The 12781-nt window shown below is 35.7% G+C and overlaps 1 protein-coding gene across 12 annotated transcripts; it reads left to right on the top strand.

Moving 5' to 3' along the window:
* Nucleotides 1-221: 221 nt before the first annotated feature.
* Nucleotides 222-9398, top strand: LOC141684710 (auxin-responsive protein IAA26-like). Of its 12 annotated transcripts, none has more exons than XM_074489797.1 (11): nt 729-1915; nt 2379-3499; nt 3738-3858; nt 3974-4160; nt 4567-4769; nt 5195-5382; nt 6961-7244; nt 7582-7729; nt 8381-8445; nt 8566-8622; nt 9065-9394. In XM_074489797.1, exons 5-11 carry the CDS (start codon nt 4737-4739, stop codon nt 9091-9093), a joined length of 804 nt encoding a protein of 267 aa, XP_074345898.1. In that variant the 5' UTR covers nt 729-1915; nt 2379-3499; nt 3738-3858; nt 3974-4160; nt 4567-4736; the 3' UTR covers nt 9094-9394. The 12 variants fall into 12 exon arrangements, with proteins under 12 accessions (XP_074345904.1, XP_074345903.1, XP_074345898.1 ...); XM_074489796.1 differs by having other exon boundaries at nt 729-1984; XM_074489795.1 differs by having other exon boundaries at nt 729-2676; nt 2781-3499.
* The last annotated feature ends 3383 nt before the right edge of the window (nt 9399-12781 follow it).

Raw genomic sequence — 12781 nt, 5'->3', positions numbered from 1 at the left:
TTTATGTTAACGAAAAAAAATCCGCACCGTACAATTTACAGTACAATTATGCAAGAAATTATATCTTCAATAAAATAGTGTGCGTTAAATTATGTGTGGACGGCATTAGAGAGCTAGAGTGTAGACAAAGACTACACCTGAAAAGAAAAAACAAAAAAAATCGTATTTGCATGTATTTATCGCACTGTCCAGCTCCAGATTTGGGTCATGCGAATCCTCTCTTCTCTTATGTCACACTCTCTCTACGCGTATATTCCCATATTTTACTGTCAAAAATATAAGGTACATTACATGATGTTTTTATACACAAGATGAAGAGTAGACATTCGACAACAAAACATATACAAACCAGTCTTTGATCCCCTCTCTTGCTTTTCTTCACCTTGATTGTTCAACAAAGTTGATTCTTTTTTTCTCATAATTTTATGTCCATGGAGGAGGTACTTTCAAGAAGAGAGCTGGAACTAAGGCTAGCTCCACCAGGTGATCAAGAAGATAATACTACTACTTGCATCACCAAAAACAAGTCGAACCAGAAAGACTATGACCCTTCTCTTTTTTCTCTTGGAAGTACATTTTCTATTGTCACAAACCATACAACTTGTGCAGGTTCAAAGAGAGTATTGGAAAAGAGTTGGCTAAGTGAAAGTCAAGCACACAAGTTTGCATCTTCTTCTTCTTCACAGTGTTTTGGTACTAATTCCTAACTACAAGAAGGCTTGGTTTCTGTCATGGGAAAAGAGTCATCTCAGAGGTGTTGCGGTAAAGGGATGGTAGTAGAGTTGCAGAATACTGAAAGGCAACAGGCTAACTTACCAGATGCTTGTGCCGTAAATGAGAAAGATGGACCAAATATTTCTCAGAGAAGGTGTATTCTTTTTCTTCTTTCTGAAGTTTTAACTATTAGTCAAATTAATATTGTTTTAATTTCTTGTTTTACATAGTATATTCACTATATATATTCCCTTGCAATAGTTTTTCTTACTTGGATTTACATGTGTACTACATGGAGATCATATACTTGTATGGACAATGCAGACATGTGGGTGTGCTCCTTGCTATGATAAGATGGACCTTTTCTATTATGTTTTTGAATTGATGATGTTACTTGTCTTGGGCCTCTTGGCATGATTAGTCCCTTGTAATGTAATCACTCTTAGATTGTTTATTTATAGAAAAAAGAAAAGAAATATATAGTTCTGGAAGAGCCCTTACCCCTGTACTAACTCAAAAGAACTATGGTTCTGGACTGGAAGAGCACTTACCCCTGTACTAGGATGCATCTTGAACTAGGAGTCTGAGACTGAAACGCTGAATCTCTTGTTACCTAAAGAAGAAAAATATACTTCAGATTACAAAAACAACTTGATGTTACCTATTTGTCCTCAAATTTGGTCTGTATTCACTACTAGAAAAAGTAGAATAGACATCGCCTCTTAGACATCGGTTGCTCCTGGAGCCAATGTAAAAGGTTTTTTAGACATCGTTTTTAATCAACCGATGTCTTTTGTTAATATATACATCGATTTTTTAGCCCAACCGATGTTATAAGTCTATTTTAAAAAAAATGATTTAGCACACCTTCCCCATTTCCCCTTAACCAAATATTTCGTTCCCTCTTAAAAATCCCCCGATTTTTCCTTCAATTTTTTTAAGTATCCAAATATCCCCCTTCCTTATCTAAAAACATAAAACAAAAATAAAAATACTAATCATTCTCGATTCTTCTCTCTCTTCTCTCTCTACTCTCTTGACTGAAGAACTCTCTACACTCATTTCTATCGACTAGAGAACTGACTCTATATGCTCTTTGTGCCCGACTCTCTCCTCTCTATCGATCTAATACCTCCCTCCCCAACCCAGTTCTCTCCAACTCCGCTCTCTTTTCTTCGGAGGTTGAAAAAGTATTAAAAAGGTCAGAATCGGAGTTTATTTAAAGCTTAAATCGGAGTTTAAAGTTTAAGGAGGCCAAAGCTTGAATTGGGTAATCTTTAAAATTCAATTTTTGAAATAGGGGGTTTAATCTGAAACCCTGATTTTTTAATTAGTTAATTTTAATTAGTTTAAATAGTTGATTTGGAACCCTAATTTTTTTAAGGCCTTCCAATCAGTTGTATGCAATTCAATACCTTGTTTTTTTTCTCTTCATTTTTCCCTGTTAAATTTTAATGTGAACAAATGAGATCTGTATTTGTGTGTTGATGTGTGTTTATGAACCGGTGCAATTTTGGTTTTAGAAATGGTGTACTTTCGGAGTGTTTCACTGCTAAACAAGCTGCTCTCCCGGGCTGTCAGTTATATATTAGTGTTGTTTAATTTTATATGTGATTCTTATGTGTTTGATTTTCTGATTTATTTTTCACAATGTGTTTTGACAGGTTCAACAATCCAATCTCAGTAATACAATGCGTTGGTTTCAAGTGCAAACCTCGACTTTTGATCTCGTATTTGACTCTCTTTCTCTGTTTCTTGTTTATTTATGTAATAGTTGCACAACATTTATATGCTAGTTTCTGTGGCACAAAATACTTTTTAGATGTTTTCAATACAAATCCCAGTGGATTTTTGAATATTTTATGTATACGGGTCTCTATTGGTGGTTCCGATTTGTGAATATTTGTGAAGATCAGTGAAAGAATGAAATTTCTTCAGGATCTTGAACCAGGTTGCAGCAAGGTTAGTTTATTCAAAAAATAATTGGGTAACTGTTAACTATAGCTCCTTATACATGTAAAGTGCTTCTTTTGAAGTTCACTCAAGATTGCTGTTGATATTTCCAGGTCAATGGTAAAGCAATTATGTTGGATGGAATCATTAATGATGTTCAATCACTTTTTCTTAAAATATTTTCAAATTGCACAAAAATACCTCTATTTGTATTCGACCTCTTGTTAAAGAAGCGACGTGGCACTAGGGTACAATACTAGGCAATTGTTACTTTATTCTAATATTTGTTTTAAAATTGTCCAAATTTGATCCATTCACATAATCTCATTCAGTCATTCTTGAATTTTGCAATTTTGGAGAGCTCGTCAACTGCTTCAACCATGTGATCTAGCCGGGCGACAAATTCAATAATCAAGGAGGTAAAGGTGCCCAGCGATAGTGTTGTGGTGCTCTCTAACGCCTTCATTCGTGTAACAGGGTTTGCTTCAAGCCGTCCTTCCTCCTCAAATGCATCCACTTCTCTAGACGGCCAAGAATGGAGTCTTCTTGATTGCTTCCTCATCATTTCATGGTAAGATTCAACATGTGGTGTCACGGGGATCATTACAGGCGTGTCTTGGTTAGCTGGAGAAAGTTTATGCTCTGGGACCCCATTGTCAAGTTCAGCCAGTTGCTCCGATAGTTCAGAGAGTGGGGGCGTAAAAGAGCGTGAGAGTTTGGGGAGTAGCTTAGCTGAGTTATCTGGTGCATCATTAGTAGAAGCAAGGAGATATAAATGTAGGTCAATGGCGTGTTGAATTCGTTCTGTTGAGCTATGAACGCCTTTTATTAGGTCAACGTTGAGGTTTCTTGTCATGTCATTTATGTTTTTCCCTAAACATCGAACTAGCTCTGCAGCCTGATTTGTTGCCTCTTGGATCTCTGTCTGAAATGCTAATCTTAGATTCTAGGGTGCCTGTATAGAATAAAAGGTAATGTATGTCAGAAAAAAATAGTGAGTATATGTCAACTCTTGTTATAACTACACATACAAATATATAATTATTGTTCCCTTCATATGCTATTAGCAGGTCGAGGCCGTTTGTTTCTATTTTTTCAATCTGGTAAATGGGAATTAGTATGCTTTTAGGTATGATCAGAAGAAGCTCATTTCCACTCATCAACAATCCAAGAGCCCCCTAATTTTGATGAGTTAGGTTTTATCTATACTTCAAGTAGACATGTTTATGTCAAAAATTTTAATTCCCAATTTTTTGAGACCCATCTAAACTCACGTAATTTGTTAATTAGTTTGTTTCTATTGCAGATAAAGCCCGTTCATAGTTGTAGCCAAAAAGAGGAACAAATGCATAATACTCCCGAATTGCCTCACTACATACTTCAGATATATGTAGATTCCCATTCCATAGATTGCCTCACTACTCTGAATTGTCTTGGTGAAACAAAAGCAGTTCATCCTAAAGCAAAGTGCTGGAAATACTATTGGGATGTAGGTATGGAATTTTTATTTTATAATTGCAAATTACATTCACCGCACCAACAATTTAGGATTTTTATTTAAGCTGATGAAATTAAGGCCCATGGCATAACCCAATAATCGCAGCAGTATAAGTGCAGGCATATTAAGTTATAAAAATCCTCAGAGAGGTTGTCAAAGGTTGCTGAATAAATAATTTTGGTTTATAGAATAAGTTCTTAGAATATATTTTCCTTCCTATTCTATTCCCTTGATAAACTGATGTTTAACTTTCTCTTGATAAACTGATGTTTAGCTAGCATGTCCAGCTAATAGCGACCTTAAATTAAACACGACAATATGGTTTCTAAATTCAGCTTGAAATAAATACCTAAAATATGTCAACTACACCTTATTCTTAAAATATATACAATTTGACGCAGATCATTCAATCACGAGCTGGCCCTTCTTCTACACTTGGCTTTCATCCTGCAATGTCTATGCCTTATGCTCCAATGCATCTGGCACAAACTGGATTAATTCAAGCCGGTCTTGCTGGCATGGGACCTTCTCCAGATGAACTTCGGAAAGCCTTACTTCCCATTTGACCTCCATGAGTGGAGGATATAAAGAGCCTAATTCTCAGGTTACTTCTAGTCATGTTTTGACCTTCTTCTCTGTTGCACACACACATAAATTATTTATGCCCATTTTGTAGTGTGCAACAAAATCTTTTGCAGCTCTCTATTACGTAACACTGATAAACACAACACTTTGATAATGTTTGTAATCCACGAATTCTCAATTTCTAAACTGCATTGGAATCAAAATATATGTAGTAGGTTGAGCAAGTTTCACTGGATAGCAGGTTGCAAATAAAATCTATATTATTCTTCTTTTCTCGTCTCTGTTCATGAATATATCTATATTATTCTTCTTTTCTTGTCTCTGTTCCCAGTAAAAATACTCTTTACCATGAATTCCTAAACACACAATTAAACTAATTCTTCTTTGGGCTTCCCATTATCAGTTCTCTCAAAGATAACATCTCATTTGTTTATTATTGATCAGAATGGAATTGTTGGCAGAACAGGTGCTGGAAAGTCAAGCATTTTAAATGTGTTATTTCGCCTTAATCAATTCTCCGGAGGTCATATTTTGGTCGATGGAGTAAATATTGCTAATATTTTATTAAGAGACCTTCATTCCCATTTCTCTGTTGTTCCACAGCCTCCATTTCTTTTTGAAGGATCTTTAAGGTACATGACTATGTGTTACTTGTTATCATACTTTCTGAAGAAGCATGTATAATTGAGCTTAAATCTAGAGATTAAATTGTCAACTCTCAGATATATGTTTTTCGTAATATAAGTTACCCTGATGATGATTCTTTAAAACAAATTTAGGGACAACTTAGATCCATTTGGGGTGAATAGCAAAGCAACCCTGTGCCCATCACATGATTTGCTCGAAAGTATAAACTTATATCTTATTTAATGATTTATTTCATACAAATGGGGATTGATTGTGATGCTTCTTTAAGAATTACCAGAAACTTACACACTTAAAAGCCAAGAACAACAATAATTATGAAAAATCAAAAGAATGTTTCAAAGTTTGAGTCACCTCTTGATATCTGTTGGTTTGGATTTTTTTGTAGAATAGTGATCACCTGTCCAGTACTGTTCCTTTTTCGATTCGAAGACTTGGCTTATACACAGAATTTGGTGGTCCAATCCCTTATAGACCAAGTATAGATCAGCCGAAGGCTTGGCTTTTGCAGTTCAACGGTCTGTACAGCTTGAGGCCAACATTTCCTTTGACTAGTTTAGTTGGCAAATGATATGTATGTAATCAGCTGTCATTTATTACATAGATGTATGAATGGTATTATGGGCATAGATACGAGAATTATAAGTTTTTAGTTTTTTCATCGTTATAGGATTTGATTGGCTTGATTTGATAATGATAATTGGAGTTTAATTTTAATAGTTTTTTCTTTTGACAATTTTTTTGGCATCTATATTTTTAAAATATGCAATGTTTATTTCACAGAAAAATGATGTTAATTTAACATAATAACCTCAGTTTTAGTAGTATGTATACATCAGTTCACATAGAAAAACTGTTGTTAAATACCGTAACAGACAAAGGTTTTAGATTAAAAAACCGATGATAAAGAGTACATTAGACAACGTTTGTATACAAAATAGTGATGTTAATTATATTGATAGACATCAGTTTCATCTACTATAGAAATCAGTTGTTTAATAAAACTGATGTTAAAACTATTAGTAACATCATTTTATTATAAAATCCGATGTCAAAGATATTAGTAACATCAGTTTTAACTAAATTATATTGGTTAGAGGCAAAATTATTGCTTATCCAGCATATGTTTAAATTGATTAAAATATCATATTATAGTAATATATAAATGATAGATGTGCATTATAAATTTAACATCAAGATATACATATCGGTTTCATATTAAAAATCGATGTTATATGTCCCCTTTCACATCAGTTTAAAACCGATGTTAAATGGGGGTTCTTTAACATCACCCACGCAGACATCGGATTTTTTTATTCATAGACATCGGTTTTTAGCTGATGTCTATTGACGTTTTTCTAGTAGTGATTATTTTCCAAAAAGGATAGCTGTTTGATCACAACACTACATAAAACCTGTTATTATCTGTCTTCATATCTGATGCTTTACTTTTTTCGAAGTATTTGTTTCTGGTCTGTCTTCTAAAATTATAATTTATAATTTAGCCTATGTGTTACTAACTTGTGCTTATCTGTAATGATTCGTGAATAATAATCATACAACAGAACTGCTCCTGCTCTAGTTGTTGGATGGCCTCCAATTAGATCATTTAGGAAGAATATTGCAAGTAGCACTTCGTCAAAATTGAAAGTTGAGCCCAAGCAACAGAATGTAGCTCCAACACAGAAGAGTACCAGTAAAAAGCAGGTAGAAATTAGTTGTAGAGGATTGTTTGTGAAGATCAATATGGATGGAGTCCCAATTGGAAGAAAAGTCGATCTTAAAGCTTATGATAGCTACGATAAACTATCTCGTGCAGTTGATGAACTTTTTAGAGGTCTCTTAGCAGGTACATTTCTTGTATATATTAATGGTTATCACTTTTATGCAAAACCTGGTTGTATATACAGTCACTACCAAACAATTCTCTTGTAACATCACATGACATATAATTTTATTTTTTTATTTACTTGATCAGTACATGCATACTGCATTCAAGAATCAAGCCATATCATGCTATATGTAATCACTATTTAAAAGGTCTGTTATGCTACTAACTTGTAAGGCATATATCAAGAGATCTTGTGATGTAGCTATGCAAAGTTATTGTAATTGTCAAGTCAAATCTATAGTTTATACAAAGAAAGATGTGCTTCTCATATAGTTTGTTGGTCATTTCTGTTTAGCTCAAAGAGATCCTTGTGATGACCAAATCCAGAACAGCGACAAGAGGGAAGCGTTAATTACAGGGTTATTAGATGGAAGAGGGGAATATACGCTTTTGTACGAAGACAATGAAGGAGACAGGATGCTTGTTGGAGATGTACCATGGCAGTAAGCACCTCATCTCTGTAGATCTAATGCACTTCATTTTATTCTATGCTTTTACTCTCTGCGACTTGGTCCGGTCTCGTATTCTGTTTTTCTTGAAATTTGTCACACTTGTAATTTATGTCACAAGAGTGATTCTTGAATCTGTTGTCATAGTTATTTGTATGTCCCAGAAATTGAAATTCTAACCTTTTTCCACTATTCAGTAAAACTATAACATATCGCTACCTCAAGATTGAAGGATAAAGGCATGAATTGTCCTCCATCAATAAATTCTTAGAACTATGGATATATAAGCTCATTCATTTTCTGCAAGTAAAAATGACTGCATTTATTCAAGCTTATTCAGAAGTTTAAGAAAATCATGATCTTTTGGTACTACGCTCTTCCTTTGGTAGAAAGGATTAAAATTTATTAGGATCTTATAAGGTCGTCTTGGATGAAAGAATAAGAACTTGCATTCTGTTAGCTTGTTCTCTTCCCATAAACAAATCCAAGTGTTCAGTGTTCTGCATTTGCACTTGGCCACTTCATATGCGCTGCAAGAATTTAAGGTTTTAATTCAGTTTTTATAGAGCTGAAACTTATTATCTGAAGATTTTGTTTGATTTGCTTTCGTGCATAATCTTGTTATCATAAAAATGTGATCTGCAGCATGTTTGTACACACTGTCAAGAGGCTACGCGTACTGAAAAGCTCTGAACTTCCTTCACTATATTGTAAGTACTTCACTTCAATAAAAATAAACATATTGTGTTTGCTATTTTTTCCCAGTTTACACATACATAAAGCTAGCTCTAAATCTCTAACAGTTCGCATGTTAATATTTGATATTGCAGCTGGTAGTAAAGGGGAAGAAAGGAACCTGTCTGATGCTGCATTGAAAAAACAAAGAGGTAGTTTATTATCAGGTTAAAAGTACTAAGTGTCCAAGTAATTTCGCTGAAGTTATGCATTGTTCATATCACTTGATTTTTTTGGATTAGAGAGATTTTCATCTTTCGTGGTGAAATTTGTTGATAATGGCATATCATATTAATATCCATCAGGCTGTTGTAACGACATAAATTATTCAGAAAAAAAAACTCTTTTAAGAGGACAACTTGTTGTAAATCTCACTAACAAATATAGCAACATAGAAGTAAGTGTATAAAGAATTTAGCAAGTTTAGGCCAAGATCACAGTTAACAAAACAAAACATGCAGGTAAACAAAATCAGTAACTGAAATAACGAAGAGAGAAAGAAAGATGTACCCGAAACCATAGCTTTTAACAGTGACTGAAATAAAGGTTCACAGATACAAAATGCCAAGAAAATGATCACAGCTGAGTCACCAGGCCTTGCTCGAAGTCCTGGCTGCTCTTGAAGAGAATATTGCCCCTACCTGTTGCGTTTGGGATGCGCACAATATCTCCACCAGGATAAAACAGCTCGGAGTTTATGTTAACAGCAGCAACAAAAACTCCACTTCGACCAGCACCTCAGTCGCCGGAAAATATCAGCACTTCAGGACTTGTGGGAGAGAAATGCAGAGAGGTTGAAGAGAAGAGAAGAGAATGTAGTGTGTATATATTATTCATTCAGTTTAGCCTCTATTTATAGGAGAGGAAAAATGAAACTGTCAACACACTTAATGTCTGAATTAAACTGCTTCATTAATGAAAAAATCAAAACTGATCAGATTTTGAATTTAAATTATTTGTAACAGCTTTTCACATTAACACCCACATTATTATCAGAACTTAAGTTAAGTTCTGATTTGATTCATCAGTACTTAAGTTTTGATTCCGATATCAGAACTTGTTAAGTTCTGATTTTATTCATCAGTTCTTAAGTTCTGATTCTGATATCAGAACTTGTTACAGATCAGATTATTTGCAGGTTCAATGTATTTAGACTAAGCCCACTAACAAAGTGACTTAGCCTATTTCAGTACCCAGCCCAATAATCCAGTCACCGATAAATAAATTCGAATTAAAATAATTCTCAAATAAATAAAATCCTCGCCCAGGTCGCCTCGCGTACGCGAGACGCCGAGACATTCGCCCAAATCGCCCTTCGACCCGACCCGACCCGGCCCGGTGCGGTGCGGGGCGCGCGCGCGCGTGTGTGTGCGCGCGTGAAGCACACAACAACACAATGGACCATCACACACCTTAGTAGTTGTATACTACTCATGTGGGTAATACCATATAAAGCACACAACCCCCTTTATTTATTTCAATGTGGGACAAACATTCTCAAATTTTCCAAACTTTTCCAAGCTACTTTCAACTCTCATTTCATATGGATTTCATTAAGAAAATTCTTAAAACCATACATGAAAACTTAAGTTCAAATATCATTGAACAATTTCCAATCATTAGATTTTAGGATTAACATCAAGAACATAATTAAATTAAGCTCTAAAATCCTAATTTTCTAACAATCCCCCACAAATCCATACAGAAATGCGATCAATTTCCCATCATGACTTATTTTTTCAGAGTCGGTACCCTTCCGGGTTTGAACCCTCCTAATTCCTCTACTTCAATGGCTATCGGACTCAGATGGAATGTTTCACCTTGAATCTTAATCCGTTTAGTATAACCATATTACATAGACGACGACAAGTCAAAGGTTATGGTGCCAATCTACGGCTTTGAGACATTAATGGTCATGTCTCGATCCTGTTCGTCGAATGCTTCAAGAATTAACCCTATCCTCTAATTGCGACCACACAATTACATTCGCTTAGCTGGGCATCTCCAGAGATATACTGCCTCTATCTCGTCAAATGACTTGATCCCATTCAGAGTTTTATCACTCTTGCTTTTCTGGCAGTGTCAGTACCTTCTAGGTTTACAGGGGATAGACTCAGATACTATAGTATCATCTATGTAGCAAAGGTACTACCAACTCATCCTTACAGCTTGTTATTACCCATTGAATACACTTCGAGGGATCTCCTCTCATGTGTATTGGGTTCCCACTGTTGATGAATTATGATGGGTTGACAGTCTCATCCCCAACCTTGACTTAAGGACCACTGCAGGTTCTAGTCCTTTAGTAAGTGGATCAGTTATATTATTCTGAGTTCCTATGAACTCTATAGCTATGATCCTATCAGTCACTAAACCCCTTATAGACTTGAGTCTAACTTGGATGTGTCTCTTAGTTTTAGCATTATGCTTTTTACTGCTAATCTTGTCGATAGTTGTTCGACTATCACAGTGAATAGCAATAGTAGGAAGCGGTCTGCTTACTACAGGTATTGCAGACATAAGTCCGTGTAACCATTCAGCCTCCGTCCCTGTGGCATCAAGTGCACACAACTCAGCCTCAAAAGTAGACCGAGTAATTATAGTCTGTCTGCTTGACTTCCAGGATATTACTCCACCAGCCAAGGTGAACACGTATCCAGTCACTCCATTGGAACCAGACTTCTTAGCTATCCAACTTGCATCACTGTACCCTTCAAGCACACCAGGAAATCTCCTGTAGTGTAAACTAAGGTACATTGTGCATTTTAGATATCTAAGTACTCTATCAAGAGCATCCCAATGAGTTCTGTTTGGACAGCTTGTATATCTAGCCAATTTAGACACAGAATATGAAATATCTGGTCTAGTACAGTTAGCAAGATACTGCAAGCTCCCAATAATCTGAGAATACCTTAACTGAGACACAGGCACTCCTGAAGTATTCTTGACAAGAGAAACTTTCGAATCATAAGGTGTACTAGCGATTCTACACTGTGAATAACCATATTTCTCAAGTATAGATTTCTCTATATAATGAGATTGAGTCAAGGTTATTCCTTCAGTGGACTGAATCAGTTTGATTCCAAGAATCACACTTGCCTCACCCATATCCTTCATTTCAAAATGCCTTTTCAAGAATTCTTTAGTCTCGTTAATAATCTCAATATTGGTTCCAAACAATAAAATGTCATCCACATATAGGCACAAAATAACACACTCATTACCTTTAACTTTAGTGTAGACACACTTATCACTTTCATTAATCTTATAACTGAAAGGCAATATAGTTTCATCAAACTTTTTATGCCAATCTCTGGGAGCTTGTTTCAAGCCATAGATGGACTTGATCAACTTACATACTTTCCTTTCATTGCCTGATGCAACAAATCCATCAGGCTGATCCATATAAATCTCTTCCTCAAGTTCACCATGAAGAAAAGCCGTCTTTACATCCATCTGATGGATGATAAGACCATGGACTGAAGTCAATGCTATAAGCATTCGGATTGTTACCATTCTTGCAACCGGAGAGTATGTATCAAAATAATCAATTCCTTCCTTTTGCTTAAAACCCTTAGCTACCAGTCTAGCTTTGTACTTATCTATTGAGCCGTCAGGGTTCAACTTCCTTTTAAAGACCCATTTGCACCCAATAGTAGAACACCCAGGAGGGAGATCAACCAACTCCCATGTTCCATTAGAAACAATAGAGTCAATTTCACTCTTGACAGCGCCCTTCCAGTGCCTTGACTCAGAAGAATCCATAGCTTGCCGGAAAGTTAAAGGTTCGTCCTCGATATTGTAAGTGATGAAATCACCTCCAAAATCCTTGACTACCTTTGCACGCTTACTTCTCCTTGGTTCCTCTAGTTCCTTAGGACTAGAGCTACTACTAGGTTCCGCCCCCACATTTGTCATTTTTTCCACATGATCAGGAATAGAACTTGATGTGTGAGTAGGATCTTCCTCAGAAGTCGTTTCAGGTATTCCAGTCTTCATAGGGTAGACATCCTCAAAGAATGTCGCATCTCGAAATTCAACTATCGTGTTTGCCACTATACCATCTATGTCAGATTTTAACACTAAAAATCTCATAGCTGTAGTGGTTTCAAGATAGCCCAGAAAGATACAGTCAACAGTCTTTGGACCTAGTTTCTTTCTCTTGTGTTCAGGAACAAGCACCTTAGCAAGGCACCCCCACACACGAAGATACTTAAGACTAGTCATCCTGCCTTTCCATAACTCCAAGGGTGTTTTATCCATGTGTTTCAGAGGGACTCTATTCAAAATATGGCAAGCCGTATTTAGAGC

The sequence above is a fragment of the Apium graveolens genome, chromosome 9, assembly GCF_009905375.1.
Source record: "Apium graveolens cultivar Ventura chromosome 9, ASM990537v1, whole genome shotgun sequence".
NCBI lineage: Eukaryota > Viridiplantae > Streptophyta > Magnoliopsida > Apiales > Apiaceae > Apium > Apium graveolens.
This window is presented reverse-complemented; position numbering and strand designations above follow the sequence as displayed.